This window comes from Chroicocephalus ridibundus, chromosome 2, assembly GCF_963924245.1.
Source record: "Chroicocephalus ridibundus chromosome 2, bChrRid1.1, whole genome shotgun sequence".
NCBI lineage: Eukaryota > Metazoa > Chordata > Aves > Charadriiformes > Laridae > Chroicocephalus > Chroicocephalus ridibundus.
Window position 1 is genome coordinate 103,217,007 of NC_086285.1, and position 18,165 is coordinate 103,235,171.

General features: G+C 37.2%; 1 protein-coding gene across 8 annotated transcripts in view; it reads right to left on the reverse strand.

Moving 5' to 3' along the window:
• Window positions 1-18,165, reverse strand: part of INVS (inversin) — a 101,446-nt gene that overhangs the window by 11,822 nt on the left and 71,459 nt on the right. For all 8 annotated transcript variants that reach the window (XM_063326352.1, XM_063326351.1, XM_063326353.1 and 5 more), the window contains 4 exons: window positions 17,191-17,297; window positions 13,667-13,879; window positions 5,394-5,695; window positions 733-1,537 (listed from right to left, as the gene is read on the reverse strand). In XM_063326352.1, the coding sequence (XP_063182422.1) occupies window positions 733-1,537; window positions 5,394-5,695; window positions 13,667-13,879; window positions 17,191-17,297 (1,427 nt within the window). The remainder of the gene's footprint in view (window positions 1-732; window positions 1,538-5,393; window positions 5,696-13,666; window positions 13,880-17,190; window positions 17,298-18,165) is intronic.

The following is an 18,165-nucleotide window of genomic DNA, read 5'->3' on the forward strand; positions in this document are numbered from 1 at the left end:
ATGTACATGTTATACGCTCCACCTACAGCTGCCATACTCTTCCTGTCCATTTTGATAAGAAATTAAATATTAAGGAGCGTGTACATCAAGAATGACTCTATCTCTGAGGTTGAAACTCATGCATTCATGAAAGCAGGACAGTCCTGTGGAACGCAAACACTGCGACATCTCGCTCCCTCCTGTCTGCTGCTGCTGTACAGCAGCTGTTCCTGCTCGATCCAGTTATTCAAGTTAGCTTTGGCAATAAACTCCATCCAAGCTTCCAAACCTCTTCTGGTTTGGTTATCCAGTTGAAAGACAGGTCAGAATACAACTTCAGGTGTGTCAATAAATGGCAGTGAAGGATCTGGTTACAAAAACCTTTTTCCAGAAAAAACCCTATATCCCTACATGTGCAAGTTTGCCTATGAACACAACAGCAGTGAACTCAAGGCTTAGGCAAATCTTGATCGGCACTCTCTAAAGAGATATCAGTGCTTGAAATAGAAGTTTAATAACTTCTCCAATTATTAAAAGTCATCACTTACCTTGTACTTTTTATGAACTTACTAATGTAACTCTAGGCAACTGAAACCCACTTCCACTTGTTTGGTGAAAGGTTATTAAATTCCTGATTTAGCCCTGGCAATGTTGTAAGCAAAAGGACCAAATAAAGTGCACTGCCAACAAGCATAATGTAATTTACATCTACTTGTATCTCACTCTTCCCTAGCTACCAAAACAGTATCTTACCTTCTCCATGTCCTCTGTATTACTGTAGCAGCGTAGTTCTTCTTCCGAAACAGCTCTTTTCTTTTTCTTTCTTTTTCTATTATCTGCATTCGAATCTCTAAAGGGATTAGTTCAATATTTGTACTTTGCCATGCGACAGAACACAACTGATCATTTGCATTCCTGGATCCAATTACGCCTGTTTTATCCAAGTTCAAACTGTCATCAGGAGCAGAACACGCTGCCGTGTTTCTTGGCACAGTTCCGGTAGGTTCTGCCTCAGCAGACAATAAAGGGGAGGCCTTTTTTGTTAATTCGTTATTTCCCACTTTGTTAGTTTGTTCTACAGGATGCAAACTGTCATTTCTGGTGTTTAAAAACACTGTTCTGGCACTTCCTGGTCTACTAGAGCCAGCTGGTGAACATCGCTCATCATTTACCTCTTTATTTCTGGATTTCTGCTGATGTCTTTTGCCTTTGGAAGAAGCTTCACGCTGCTTTGAGTTTCTCGCAGTTTCACCAGTACAACTGACGTTGCAGAAGAACACAGCTGTCCCTTCACAATGGTCCCTGTTGCCGGATGAAGACTGACTTTGATCTCCTAATTTTTCCCCAACACTAGCAGTCCTACAAGCAGAAGTATGCCTTCTGCTCCTCCGAGCACAAGTAGCCGTTGCCTCAACAGCGTGTTCCTTCTGCTTTTCTCCATCCAGTTCCGCAGCAGCTGCAACCTGATGTTTCACTTCAACTTTTGTTCCCTCTTTTGCTTTGCCACAGTGGAAATGGACACCACTTGACTTGTTTTTGATGCGTTTCCTCAATGAATCTTTAGACAGAGAAATGGAAATCAATATTCAGGCTCTGATCCAGCAAAACATAGTTTATGCCTCTAAGTTTTTTTGCTCAATGAGCTTTGAGGCACACTAGGATTTACATAAATGGAAAAGTGTATAAACAGGAAGAATCAGAAGAGGACATGATTGCCTGTAACAGTACAGTCCCAAACTTCTTTATTTGCTTACAATTCTACAAGTATTTTTCTTTCCCACACTACATTTGAGTTAGATACCTAAAAAAAGGTCACAGGGAGAAACTATTTCTTCAGCTACCTTCACCTTCACCACCTTCTTCAAAGAAACAAGCTCATCACATGGTGCAGGAATGCAGCCCTATGAACACACCTGCTTGTTCCAGTGAAGACACCATAACAGACCTTTCCTGTTTCAAGCTTATTTGCTAAACTTCTGCTCTAGCAACCCTGCATCCTGGCATATGATGACAGCCAGGATAACCCACTGACCCAGGAAACCCAGAGCAATTGGCTTCTCAGTACTTTCCTTGACATCCTGAAACTACTGAAGTCCTTCCCATTTTTCCCTTGCTGCAAGATTTCTTTTCCAAGCCTAGGGTGGGAAAATAAATCCTGTGTGATAATTACTTCTAAACACTCTTGTGAGGATGACTCAGAAGCCAGACTGGAGTGCAAAGCTGAAAATCTCCATCTACCATCCACCTTCTATTTTGTTAGGAAACTAACAAACAGGGGAATGAGAAAATAGACCAGACAGGATGAAACGTAACAAACAAACAAGGTGTTAAATGGTAGGTAAGGGGTGAAAAATTAAAGAAAGACATATTTGATACAAAAAATCTTCTGGATTATCCAAAACCTGATAAAACCATGCTACATTTTTCATCACTGTAACATTTTTACAGGATACTCTCTTGACTGGATAATGGAATATGACAGATGAACAGATTATACAGAATAAACTCAGGATTATCATCAACGATGTCTCCAACAGAGATTTATCATGGTGACGGGTCAGTATGGGCTGAGAGGTTACTCTGACTTATACACGACCATCATATGGGTAATTAGCCCTGTATGTTCTGGGACAGGGGAAAAAAAGTCTCTTATTTTAACCTATTTTAATATATTATTAAATTGAGTAATTAATTTTTATCTATTTTAATCTCCCCGAACGAAGAAGGAAAATCCCTCTCTCTCTCTCATTATATCAGGGGAACAGACAATTTAAAAAACGTGCCTTTTGAAGCCAACCTTTCTGTGGGCATAATCCCACTCCTAATGTAGCCAAGTACAAAATTGCCAGTGCCATCAATAAGAATGCTATAGGGCTGACAGTCAATTAAAATGTATGAAATTTCTGGCACTCGCACAACTCTATTTTTATCTCCCAACATGTTAATTTTTACAGTTGTGGGGAAAAAGAACACAGCCTTTTAAATGGCCTTGTCATTCTGAACTCACCAAAACCCGCTACCTGGTTTGTACGTACAGCATGTAGAACGCATTTACTGTAACACATTTAAGTTGTTACATGTAGAATGTGCAAAACTTCCCAATCTGAACAACTGGATAACTGGGGAATGGAATAAACCCCATCATTTAAGTATTCTATATAATATTTAGAGGTTGAAAGAAACTTTCTTATATAGGAAAACCAAGCAATAACAAGTACAGAGCACAAAAAAAACCCTTATCTGTTGCTACTAAAATTAAGGCAAATGAGATAACATACATGGGAAAGAGGACTTCTGACTAAAGAAGAGATCAGAATAGACCCACCAACTAAATCACAGGTTTCATATATTGTTAGCAGATACAAAAAAATCTATTTGCAATTGCTGAAAATCTTTCTAAGTGCCAGCCCAGAGGATCTAAATTTATATTTAATTCCAATAAAACATCCAATGAAGTCCATTAAAGTTTTGGTCACAAGAGGATTGATTAAAACACCTAATGAGAACTGATTAAGGGACTTCGTTATTTGATCCTTACTGCACCAACTTTCCTGGCATCATTCCAATAACGACAAGAGAATGCTTATGTAAAAATGGCATAGCATTTTATTTCAAACACAGGCTTTTTGCACTGGGCAACAGGGGGCTTTCTTTATGATCTCTGAAGGTAAACTGGTCTCGCTGTAGAAGGAGTAGACATGTTATCATGTTATTTTCATAAGAACCTTGAGTAAAGAGTCTTCATGCTCAACACTTATGGTGAAGAAAGATAATAAACAACAGTGAAGAATTTTCTATTTAAAAATTCTACCTCCTGCAGAAATTATATTCAGCTTTTAAAGACCTCCAGGCAATAGCCCATATGATTTTAAAACCATCAACATGGAAAAATTATTCTACCATAGCTACTTCAGGAAATCTCCAACTTCAGGGAAGCCTTCAATCAAAAGTCAAAGCTACATACTGCTAGCACTTGCTGCTGGTTTGAATTCCCTAGGTTACTGCGAAAGGTAGTGTAGACAACTGAACATTAATGTGACTTTTCAAACGTAAGTATCACATTTCCCATGGACTACCTACTACCTGCTTCCTTAGGTCATTCTCTCAGCGCGAAACCACTGTATTTTCTCCAAGAAATAGTGGGAGTCTGACTGATGCACTTTAGGGGTCACTAAAAGAAAAGGCTGTTCATTCCTCCTTTATAATTTCTTTGTCCTTCTCTTCTCTCTTCACTGTTCTAATCCTCCCCACATCTTTCCTTCTCCTTTCTCTTTTACCCATACTTATCAGTTTCTCCTCATTATGTTCATACAACTATCCATTTTTCATTTGGCAACAACTGTTTCCAGCTATTTTTATGGCTTTTACTTTGCCATCTGAACATTTTAATTAATATAAAGTTACTACATATACAGACAAAGCTTGCTAGAATTTTTAACACCTCTGTTTATCATTACTTAGTTACCACAGTATATGTAAGGCTAAGATATGTATGTCTGCTTTTACTATGACAGTACAGTCAAGTATTCTGTTTACCAACACATTTCCATGTAAAAGCTAAAGAAATCTAGGTAAAATGATTCAGTAGGAACAGCTCTTTGACTTTCTTTCCCTTTGGATTATTATAATATTCTGATTCATGGAATTAGCAATAATTTTACATCTGAAGGAGTTTTTGCAACTTACCTTAAATAAACTACTTATCTGATTTTTGCTTCTAATGATAAAAAAGATGCTTTAACGTGACCGGTTTTGAAACTTTGAGCCATGGGCTCCTAAAACTAATATAGGAGTGGTCAAGAAATGATGATAAACTGATGATGCATTTACAGATACAATAAAAGGGTGGAGCAGAAAAGTAACAGAAAGAGCTCTGACACACTGTTTCATTGTACAATTTCTAAAAACAGTCTGTCTTCTCAAAAAATATCCTAGACTGTTCTCAACAAGAGGACTTCAAAGCAGGTCATAGGAGAACCCTGTCATGTAGAATAAAGCTGTCTGAACAGCTCCCTCTGTTTGCCAGAGATGTCACTTAGAACAATTTCCTCATTTTCACCTTATTTAAAGACAAGAGTTACAATTTCTCCATTGACGTTCTTCAAGAATCCCACAAATATGCCAAATATCTTTAATCTAATTTTCTCCAAAACAGTGCAAGCAATAGAACAACTCCCAACAACCTGTTCTCACATATTTTAGGTATTTTTACAGACACCGTAGATTCTGGTGGTATTGATTACTTAAGTTGACAGAACACTTGCAGTAAAAAAATCTGTATCTAACTCTATCCTATACGAATTGCTTAATGAAAGAACAAGAAATGACAGAAAGAGTAAAACAGGTCCTATATACAAAACACCCCCAGACATGGACAAAAAGGGTAATCAGGACAATTAAAAAAGATCACAAACCTTGCCTGATTTTATGACCTTCACTCTGAGGCTCTGCTGTCAGGCAACTCTCCTTTGGTGTCCCTTTGCTGTGACAAGCTTTAGGTGAACCTCTACTGTTTCTCCCCGGTTGAATTTGTGAAGCATTGAGGGACAGCGGTCTCTTATTCTGCGTATCAAGTTGTTTATTAGGTAACTGTGGGACGCTGGTAGTTTTCTCTCGATTTGCAGGATTCTGTTGTACTCGACATCTATTTTGTTCCATGTTCTGCACCCCTTTCTGCAGCTTGGCTTCTTTTCTCTTACTTTCCTCTTCACGTTTCCTGTAATTATAGTCAGTACTGTAAGAATTCCAAAGACAAAATCTTGGGAGAATGTATCCAACTTGAACACATTCCTCTCTAGAAACCTGACACTGCCACAACAAATAACATCTTTTTTTTTGTGAGAAAGGGACACCTATTGCATTGAAGTGTCTTAGCCTGATCCAAAATAACGACTGACTTGCGTCCACAGCCTACTGAAGGTTAAGTCCTTTATAAGCCCGATGCCCATTCAGTTTGTGGCAGTTTAAACTGATTTTTTAATGCTCCTTTATTGAAAACAATGAAACCTAGTTTTTTCATAAATATACAGAAATTAAAAGCAGGATTTTGAAGAGGTGTCAAAAGACAAGAAATGTGATACTAATGTCTGTGTTTTTAATTAGTAACGAACAATGCTTTAAGATAAGTAGTAATGCAATGCACTGTATTTGAAAATCAGAAAATTAATAAACGATGTCATCTCTTTGAAAATTATTTTTCATACTTACCTGTGTTGTAATTAATACAGACAATTATAAACCAAGTTCAAACTAGCTACTGGGACTAACTTGCTGCTATGTATTTATCATTGGTAGATAATTAATTTATTTTACATAAAGAGATTATACATTACACAAACGATAAATACCAAAAATATGAGATGTGAATTAAAAACTTGTGTCTACGTAGTAGGTCATTACAATTATGACATTTGGTTTTTAAAAATGAAAGAAGTCATGCATCTCTTAAATAGTGAAGATATAAAAGAGAATTTTGGACACGGTTAGGGAAAGGCGCATCTGTTGAATAAAGTTTTGCAGCCTGCTTTGAAATACAGTGGGATGTCATTACACTTTAGCAGAATAAACCCAATAGCACACAGCAAACATCACATATCTACCTACCATTGAATTTGGTTTTATAAATTAAGCACTGGTCGTAAGATGAAGCGACACTTTTCCTGTTGGAATGGACAGGTGGTAAATGTCGTATCATGTAGCTGCCTGATATTTTAACTTGCTTCCAATGCTACGATGCAGTTTGCAGCCTGTTGACACATTAGCTCACAGCACAGCGTATGACAGGTTCGTTATGCAGCATGCCACCCTCCGTTCCTGTGAGTCGTATCAATGCCAGTGTATGTCACTTCAGTGCGAGCTGCCAGGGAGAAGCCTTAACTTTATCTGTCAGTACTATCTTATCAAGTACGCTCTGCAGAAGCAGCTGATTGAACTTTGTACCTGAAAAGTTGCTAATTGGTTTAAAAAATACAATCCTGGCAGCCTGAGGTTCACTATTCCCTCTGGCACGGAAAAAAGTGGCTAGTTTCAAATAATATCGTCATTCCACAAATGGACTATGTGGGGATGTCTGTCCGGTGTACAGTATGGATCTCACTGACATTACTCTGCTGTTTGAGCTGATAAATCAGATCTTACTATTCACAGAATAGTAATTTTCTTTTCTTCACGAGAATCAAGCAGACTACTACCAGTAACCTCCATTCAAGGTATTGGAAAAGAAAGTGAGAGAGGAGTTGCGTGATACACAATCAAGCCCAAGTGGCCTGCGCTCTTTGGACGAGCAGATTAACTCAAGACATTAACCTCGGCAACATACCAGTTGTAAAGCTACTGAAATGACACAGGACTAGAAGTTGAAAAGAAGTAAAAAGGGATTTTTTTTTTCTAAAAGGTCTTGTTTGTGTGCTAATTTTTCAGATGAAACTGATGAAATAATAAATGGAAGAGATTTCAAAGCTCCCTATTCATGGACCATCATCCTAATTGTCACAGTAGAGCTTAATTATCAGACTCCTGAAGAATACTTACGAACCTCCCCTTGGGTTTTGCTTTATTTAGTTAGAAATACAGTTTGTTCTACAATGAATGATACTTTTGAAATTAAAATTTCCAAGTTTTACTGTTGTCTAAGTTGAGAGACTAGGTTTCACGAACGAGTAAAGCAAGTAGAAAAGTTCCTAACTTAAGGGTTTTCTCAATCATTCTCAGGAGGTCCTGCCAACTCAGCAGGATCCAAATTTTGGCTCTAAAGTTAGAAAACTACTCAGTGATAACAGAGCTGGCATGCCAAAATTTTCCACTTTAATTGCAACAGAATTTTTTCCTGAATGGTCATAAATTTGTATTTCATTACAAAAGTGAGAGAATGGAAACTGAGCCTTTAGCAGATGGGAAGGAACAGTTTCAGCCTTAAGCATTTTTGATGAGACAGAGATGCTTTGAATTTTTGATCCTGCTAAAATGAAACCAACCTTTTCTATTCTGTTAAGAGGACTTTGCTTTTTGTATCTACTCTGCAGAGGACATTTTAAATTTAGAACATGTCCATGTGCCTGGAGAACATTTTTAAAGTTATCCTTGCAAAAAAAAAAAAGTTACTTAAAAAATCATAACTGATGATAACTCCCAGTATGATCTTACTGCTGCTGAAGCTTTATCTGGACCAAGAGGAGCTGTATTTTGTGTTGTATAAATAACCACCTCCTGCTATACAACCTAGCATGATGTTTGTTTCTGAAAGCATGACACGGTTGAATCACATGTTCAGCTTATGATCTACTACAACCTTTTAACAGATAGTTCTTAACAAAAATGCTAAAAATGCGGTTAATTTCCATCCAGTATTCCTATGTTGATTGGTCTTGCCAAATGTGTAGAGCTGTCCATTTGTCCTTACCTAACCACCTGTTTTTTCCTCAATCATTTCTCACATGTATTAACACCATTCTGATTTCTACTTTAGTCTTCAATGTACTTACGAGTCTCATGCAACTTGGTGCCACTGCATAGTATCAGATTCAGGATGGATTTATGCAGAATTCTCATCAATATACACTTCCAGTTTAAAGTCGAACCGTTAAGAACTACTCTTTGCATGTGTTCTTCCAAGCAGTTTTCACCCATCTAATAGCAGCTACATTAATTCAAGCTACATTGCCCTACTTTGCTAATGAGAATGGTGCATGAGAAAGTATGAAAACTTGAGGCAAGTCTGAATGACAGCTACCATTCCTCCATGGCCATAAAACTTGTTATTCTCTCAAAAAATAAAATTAAGTTGGTTCGATATAATCCATTCTTAGCAAATTCAGACCAGCCATTACTTCTTGCTTTGTTATGTTCCAGACACACAGAAGTTTGATTACTCATTTCAGGATAAGAAAGGTATGGAGTCATTGTAATGAATCCAGTGAAAGGCCATAGAGAAGCTTAAGGGACTGGAGCATCTTTCATATGAGAAGAGGCTGAGAGAGCTGGGACTATTCAGCCCGGACAAGAGAAGACTCAAGGGGGAAATCTCATCTATGTCTATAAATACCTGATGGAAGGGAATGAAGAAGATGGAGCCTGAGTGTTCTCAGTAGCACTCCTTGACACGACAGCAGGCAATAAGCATAAATTAAAACTGATTAAATTCTATCTGAACACAAGAAAGCACTTTTTTACTGCGAAGGTGGTCAAACACTGGAACAGGTTGCCCAGAGAGTTTGTGGAGTCTTCATTTGCATAGATATTCAAAACCTGACTGGACATAGTCCTGGGCAAGCTGCTGTAGCTGACCCTGTTTGAGCAAGGACAGGGATGGACTAGAGATCTCAAGAGGTCCTTTCCAACCTCAACAATTTTGTTGTTCTTGGGACTGAAGTTTACAGGTCTACAGAACTCCCCTTCTTCCCCTTTGAGAAAGCGGACACTTGCTCATTTCGTGAATTCTCCAGTCCCACCACTCCTCCTAAGTTTTTAAGGGTAACCATTTTAAGATTGTGTCATCCAGTTTTCTACACACCTCAGGATGAATTTTATCAGGCTAAACTGATCTGAAAACATCTCACTAACCCGATTAGTCTCTAAACTGTTGTTTCAGTATTTTAGCCTGCATTTTGCTGCCCTTTGTTACTAGCGTGAATTCCATTTGATACTGAACATTATTTGACATTTAAGGAAGACTGAAGAAAAAAAAAAGATAGAGAACACTTCAGCCTTCTTAGCATCAGTTGTGGACAAACTCTTTTTTTTGCTCTTCCTTGTATAATGTGTAAGTTTACAATGATTTATTGTGATACCTCATATCCCTTGCTAGTTGTTCTTATTTTGCAACTCAAATTGTTTAATTTTATCATTGTATATTATTATTACCTTCAGTTTTAATAATTGCACTACATTTCCACTATATGCTTTCCCTTCTCAGGTTGCTGAAGAGCTCATTATTTTTTCTCTTGCTGTACTTCCTATCTGTTCTCAGCATGCAGGCCTTACTACAGGCTTTTTTGAAGAACCTCATAATCTACTTGTACTCTCTTGCTGCTTGAACATTTTTCTAAATCTATTGAAAGCTGTTTAATTGAACATTTTCATTTTCTTGCTGTTCTTCTCTTCCTAGATATCATAAGTGAGTTACTCTTGCTCACTTTTATCCATTTCCCTTTCATATCCACATTCTCAACCAGTTTCCTCCAACTGGTCAGAATGAAATCCATAAGACTTAGTAAAAACAGAAATACGGATTCAGGAACTTATTCTGGGAAATTCAAAAAGAAAGTGAACAAGTGATGAATGAGTTCAGCAACGCTTTCAAAAAACAATATATTGGACATCCGTTTTCCCTGAAAATGCTTTAAACCCTTAAATATTCTATTACTAAAGACCTGGGTATGTAAAAAGTAAAACAGCCTTTTTGTAAAAAAGTTTTAGAAGTCCATCATTTTACCTGTATGTAGTCTGACTTTTTTAAATGCCTCCTTCCCAGATTGCTACTCACCTAAAGCACTGATTCCCTCCTGCCAGGTTCTCCATCCCACCTATTAATAACCAGTTACTTTCACTCCCACTGAAGAAGAGCACTTATTATACTGCTACATTTATGGCTGTTAAAATGTTTAATGCTCATGTGCCCCATCAACATTGCCCTCTTCCAAAAGATCATAGGATCATAAGGTAACACATATTGGAAGGGATCTCAGGAAGTCATCAAGGCCAACGTCCTGCTCAAAAAAAGGGCAACTATGAGGTCAGACTGTCAGACTGGGTTGCTCAGGGTTTTTCCAGTTGGGTCTTGAAAACCTGTAAGGATGGAGACCGTACAACCTCTTTAGGCAACCCGTTCCACTGCTCGATTGTCCCAAGGATGAAAAAATTTCTCTTTATTTCCAGTCAAAACCCCTCATTTCAAATTATGACTGTTACAAGTTTCCCCGGGACCAAAGTGAGGCCAACCAGTCTGCAGTTCCCCAGATTGTTCTTTTGCCCTTTTTTGAAGTTGTGTGCAACATTTGCCTTCCTCTAATCGTTGGGGACCTTCCCTGACCTCTGTGACCTTCCAAAGATGTTGGAAAGTGGCCTTTTAAGGACATCAGTTAGTTCTCTCAGCACCTTTGGATGCAACCCATCTGATCCCATGTACTTGTCTGGGCTGCGTTCACTCAAGCGATCCCTGACTTAATCCTCATTCATAGCTGGCAGTTCTCCACAGAGGCCTGGGAGACCTTCTTGGTGAAGACCGAGGAAAAGAAAGCATTGAGTACTTCCACGACACCTGTGACTGTTGCCACTAAATCACTTACACCATTCAGCAACAGGCCCACATTTTCCTACTCAGCCTTTTACTATTAACATAGAAGCAGAAACTCAACTTGTTACCTGGGACATCCCCTGCAAGCCTCAGCTCCATTTGAATTTTGGCTTTTCTGACACCATCCCTACATGACCAAGCTAGGTTTTTAAACTCTTCCTTTGCAGCCCATCCCTGCTTCCACCTCCTGCACACTGCCTTTTCACAATAGAGCTCTGTCATGACTTCCCTCCTTAGCCAAATTGGTCTCCTGATATGTCTCTTTGCTCGAGGACATAATAGTGCGCATGTTGTTTTGGCCTGCATCAATCTGCGTTTTATAAATTACCATTTCTTTGACATAGGTTTGTTCAATATGTATAGAAGTATTTCACAGGCATTGAATACAGTGAATGTAACTTTACCAGAAAATAATACAGGTATGAGACGTTGGGTGACTTTTTGTTAAAAAAAAAAGAAGAAAAAGAAAACACTAATTAAAACCATGCAGACTTAGGAATGATTTATACTAGTGATACTCTCTAAAATAACATACTACAAAGCAAGTTTTAAATACAAACACTGAAATAGTTGGGAGCTGGGGTTTAAATCTAGGAGTTCGCCATCATTCTGGATTCCCACATAATGTCTACTTTTATCTGGAGAGCAGATTTTTAAACATCAGTAGGGATATTAGTTTTTTGTATGTAGCAACACCCTGGCCAATTTTAGCTGTGGAATGCACAGATGGGTACGCAAAATGATGACAACATAATGTCCCCTCCAGTTTATTACAGATCATAAAATTGCAATTAAATAAAATTTGTTATGTGACAACTTGATTTGCTTGTACACTCCAATTGTATTTTAATTCTGTTTTTATGGTATTTGGTACACAGACTTTGTTTCTATTGTTTTCAAACAAATCAACAGCAGCTTAGTAAGTTTCAGAAAGTACATCAGAAACTCACAAAGGAAAACAATGACAAAAACACCCCCAAATTTCCATGAGGCAATCCCTTCTCATTTAATCTTCTAGATGGGATATCACAGATTCTTCTAAAAATGACTGTCATCACAAAGAATAAAATTATCTCATTTGCTAAAGTCAGTTATGACCACACAGCAAGAAGCAGATTCCTCCAAATTAAAAAGAAATACATAAGAAAGATATGCAGGGTACTTTCAAAGGCAACTTCTCCACGCATGGGTTTGACTCCTCCTGACTTCATCAGAAAAGGCAAATAGTAGGAGGGCTTCAAGTTACAACTTTAGGATCTAAAGACATGAGCAAGAGAGTAGTTACCTGGTATTTCTAGCTTTGGTTCTTACTGGTCATTAACAATTAGTAACCAGTAGAGTAGTAGCAGCATTCAAACCAAATGAAGGTCAGACTGGCCAGTTATGCAGAACATCAAACTACCAACTTTGAAATACAGCAGAGTGCAGCTGACTTTGTCTATGATACACAGATGCCACAAAAATACCTCTAGGTGCAATAATTATGTTGTCTATTTATTCATATGAGCTTTCTTTACAGAAATAATACTAGAAAAATCACGCAATAATCTTTTCAGACTGTTATGTTCGTTTCATTCCAGAATCAGACTTCTTCAAGAGAAACCAGATGCTAATTTGTTCTTCTTCATATAATGAATTGTAAGGAAGCAAGCAAGCAAAGTATTTTGATGATCATTTACATACCTTCTGATTCTAGAATTTCACCACTTTGCTACCGTTAGCTCATTTAAGTAGGGTAGAAACTCAGTCAGAACCTACACATCTTACGAATAATTATTTCAATTGCATATGTTAGTTATCTATAATGTAATATAATGATTTCATGGTAACTCTCTAATTCAAGAGCATAACACGTAAGTGCAGAGAATGTCACTGCCAAGACAGATGTTGCAAATAAAATCCAGGAGTTCAGCTTGCTAGAAAAGCACAACCTCTGTGAAACTGTAAGTTAAGACTTATTAAACCAGGCTTTTCCTGTTTTTTTTTTTCTTCATCTACTTACTAATTTATTTTCAAAACTGGTATCAAAGACTTGATAGGTCAATAATTATTTACATTACTTTACAGTGATAAGTGTTTTCCAAGCCTTTTTATCATAATAGACAGTATCAGGTAAAGATTCATGGATGCTAACATGCTACTTTCTCAGCTTTTGGTATTTTGCCTTGTTTTTGTGTATTATATATAAAGCTTGTTATTTAATTTGGGATTACCTGGAAAATAATTTCCATCTGTAAGCATATGGAAAAAAATCCATTATACGCTTCCTACAGTTTCATGAATTTTACGAAGAGGAACAATCAGTGATGATGAGCAACAGATAAAATCATACATTGATATGTACTAACTTATGACAAACGTCTATTTGCCAGAGTAGATTTCAAGTCTCAGACTTACTTGGCAGCAGCATCTTTTCTCAGCTGTTCATGTTTCATTAAAAGATTCTTCCTCTCTTGAAAAGCCTTTCTAACTTTGTATCCTTTGTAGACAGCCTGAATTTTGAAAGCAGCAATATCCTGTATGGCAGCTATAGAGAGAGCCCCATGTTCTAACATGAACTGAATCACTTCATGGTGTTCACCAAGCAAGGCATAATCAAGTGGAGTATATCTAAAAAAACCAAAACAAAACAAAACACCACAACAGTTATCACTGAACAAGAATTCTAACTGTAACGTGCATTTACTTCATCCTCATTTCATACGGCAACTTCTAGTATGAAGACTGATTAAACACTGTTTTCAGTAGGTTGTTTTACTAATTTTTTAATATTAGTTCCCTGTCTTACTCATTCTACATGCTGTGACTATCTTTAAGGCTTATTTTAGCCTCCTAATATACGGGGCGGGGGGGGAGCAGGCTATATGAAGTGTTGGAACAAAATCCTCCAAAACCTATCCATAGAATTAACTGCTTTAGGCAAGCAATCTTAAAATTGTGTTATTTAGGTTCCCGTGTAGAAATATCATTTAAATAAAAAGCAAGATAAAACATTTTTATGTTACTTCCATATGAATTTAAGTTCTAGAGATTCACTGACAAATCTGGCTTTGCCTCTATAACAATGACTGAGGACAGCATGACTGACCAAGGAGCAGGATTATACCTGCATCAAGGGATAACTTTTTTTTTTAAAAAAATCACTAGGAAGACTTAAGTCTGTTTTCAAATGGAGGCAGGTGCTTAAAATATTAAATGGCTTTGCTTTTTAATGGTGTCAAAGATTATTTAAAAATAATTCCCAAAATTCCTATTGTCAACTCAGGAGCAAAAATATACACACTTCCCTCACCAACACCGAAACATTAGGCAAAGACGTTTAGTGGCTGAAAATTATCAGTCACAAACCATAGTCAAGGCGATAAAATACAAGACTATCAAATAGCAAGTGTCAACGCATGCGATTGTGAAAATTAGGGCTCTTCTTGATGGTAACTTGCCAGGACGCAATGCTGGTAAGCAAAGAAAAACAGACAGAAAGCACAATTGGACTTGCCACACAGCAATGATTTGATGGAAGGATTAACAGTACCTGAACTGAAGTGTCTGCAGGAATAAAGACAATGACATAACATGAAAATTTGTATGTCAAGGAGTGTTGCTGATAGCATTTAAAGAGATACAGATTTTTGATAACCCAGGAATGGGAACTTCAGAAGGGACCCCGTTTCAGAAAAACACATTGTTAAAGTATACCTAGTTTGGAATATTTTAACTAATAGGTACAAAAGGTACTAAAGTAAACTTTATGCTACTAGCATGTATGTACCAAGACAATGTATTATATTATGGATCCCAGTCATGAAGACCTGTATTCTTAAAAATGGACTCTCTAACTCCCAGAGCTATATTTGAAAGTAAAAAAAAAAAAAAAAAATCACTCAAATCAAATATGAATAGGGGTTTGTATGACTGGGCACTACCCGTTCCAGGCTGCTCGCACACACTCCTCACAACCAACCATTATTCTATTGTGTCAGTTCGAAGCGTGTTATAAATTTTCTTTTCCACGGGTTATCTCTAAAGCAGATAGCTTTTAAATCAAGCTGGCTTCACAGGAAAACACGCAAAGAAGACATCAGCCATCAGCTTTTATACATAATTTAGCATGAAGTTGGTCAAGCAGCAGCCAGCCTGGCATCACGGGATGCACCCAGGACATCAAGTTGGATTACAAAAGAAATTTGCAAAGAACAACAAACCTGTCACCCTCCAGACCAGCACTTGATCACATAACTGTAAGCAAGTGGGCAGCTTAAAATCCTAGATGCAATCTCAGCTCCATCTTTTCACAAACCTATTTAGCTTTAACCACTATGTTTGAATTTTGAACTAGTATCTCATACTGCACTCTAAGAAAGTGAAGAATGGAAGTTTCTTTCTATTGGTATACTGGGGAAAAAAATTACTATTTGGTGAAATTGTTACTGATTAAAAACCCATTTCATCCAATTACAGAAGAACCATATCCATGAGGTTATTTTTACTCGCTCTTACAACACTCGACTTGATTTTTCCACTTTCCAAACTTCCGAACTCTTAACAATAAAACAGGCTTTGTTGACGTCTATTAAGAGACAATTGTGCAATTTTTATATACTATATATATTTTTAAGAGAATTATATTTAAAGACTGATTCATCTAGAAATATTGGGGATCTGTTTTGTTCTGCACATGGACCAGCGCTTAAGGGCTGGCATTTGGAATACTGCTAGTCATATTTTGAGTAATCTAGGTTTATACATAAGAACATATACTAACGCCAGAAGGGAAACAGAAATAGATACTAACTGAATGACTGCAGGAAAAGACCAGCTAAGGTCTTTTCCTGACATTTGAGCGTCATTAGTACATTTCTACAAAGTAAGGAAAATAGCAGCCTCCTTTCTGGCAAAATAGTGGCTTTTAATCTTACTTATTAAGAGTAATTTAATTACAACTGTTTATTTCATTTTCTATCAAAAATTACTAAAGAAAGCACTGGCACCACTTCATTAGGAACTACTTATACTTTCATTTGTGTTTTTCAATAAAAAATAAGAACAGAAAAGGAAGAGAGATCTGAGTGGTTTAGAGTAGAGAACAAAAGAGAAATGATGGGAGAAGAAAGCAATTAAAAACTGCGATAAGTATGAAAGTCTCAAATTTAGCACTAAAATATGGGGTTTCAAAGACTTAAGTTATTTTAAATGTTGAAATATTCAAATTTGTAGGCATACCGAACATAATTTTATTTATAATTATGACGAGGTCATCTACTCTAAAAAAGGCATTATAGATTTGTGCTAATAGTAATTATGTTCACAGTCAGGTGACTAATTTGAACTCCACAACCCAAATCACTTTTAAAAAACTATTATTTATATGTCAATGAAAGACAAAGAAAAGAGATGCAAATGTACTGTCTCTTTATGATTATAGGAGGAATTTTTTTTAAAACCAGGCCTTTAGAATACAGTTAACCACCAGGTAATCTGTAATCACTATTTTAAAACATAACATTATATTTCTCCTGTTTTCTTTCTTCTCACTGTATGCCTACCAAATAGAAAGGAAAAATTCCAGTCTACTCCAACAGCAGCAGAAATGCCTTTTCATCCTTTGTCCGTACATATCCACTGTCAACTTCATATAAATGAAAAAGATCTTTAAAATTTCAAACAAGACTAGAATGAGTAAATACTAGCAGAAATCTCTGTAAGTTCAAGGTTCAAAAATGATAAACAATTGAAGTTGGAATGTCTTACTTAAAGAAGAGATTTTTCACATTAGAAAAGCTGCTTACAATGAAACCCAAGATTACAGCACTCCTTTTAGATAGAAGACCATGATTGTCTGGCAATATCTGAACACTTAACATTTAAATGGGTAGGTACTACTTTTGCTAAAGTACAAAATAATGCATTCAGACAAGCAATACCTCTCCTCGCTGTTCTCCATATGATTAGGGAAAGCATCAAAACCAAGCAGCAACTTAATAGCATCAAGGTAGCCGTTGTTACAGAGCCAGTGCAAAGCAGTTCTTCCCTGTAAACAATAGAACAGAACAAAAATAAGTATTATCCCCAAACTCTATCACGCCACAAGAAAAGGTTGTAAATCATACTGTAATTCAATGCTTTTCTGGACATGAAGGACAAACTAATTCTTCTAAATAAACTTCCTTGTTAAAATAAAAGAATATAGCACTTAAAAATGAAATAACTTTAAAATTTTTTTTTAAGAACAAGATTACAACCCTAGTGCTTTTTCACTTAAAGCAGATGAAAAACAGCATTAGGAGACTAGCTCTACAGTTGCTTTCTTTGGAGCTATGCCACCCAGGTCTGAAGCAGCTCTCATCAACCTTTGCAGTTCAGACTGTTTTCTAGGCTGCTCCAAAACACTGTGACAAGACTGAAAGAATTACAACAATTCAAAAGCAGGTGAAGTTTGAGGAAAGCTCATCAGCCCAGGCAAACAAAGAAAGTCTCCAGCTGTGCTTTCAAGTCGCGCTTGATCTCAGAAGTGTAGTTTCTCTCACATGAAACAGAAGCCCAACTCTCAAGCTGAACTCCATACACGGCCAGCTCGTATATGACCACTCTTGGGACTGGGATCACAGACCACAATATGAATACCTCAGGCTCTGTTAATATCTACAAAACACAGATATTTCCCTTCACTTCCAGGCCATGCCTCCCCTCTGTGTCTTGCTTTTCTGAACTCCAAATGCAGGAAATACCTAGAAGGCTGGGTACCATAGAAAAACATGAAGACATTCTGAGTTCAGTGCTAGCAAGCCGCCTCCTGAACCCCAAAGGCTGAAACAGCATGTTACAGTGTCTCTGTGTGAAATAGGTGGAGCTGATGTGTTCAGCTGTGCTCAAGGTGATGCTATACAGAGCTGGTAGCA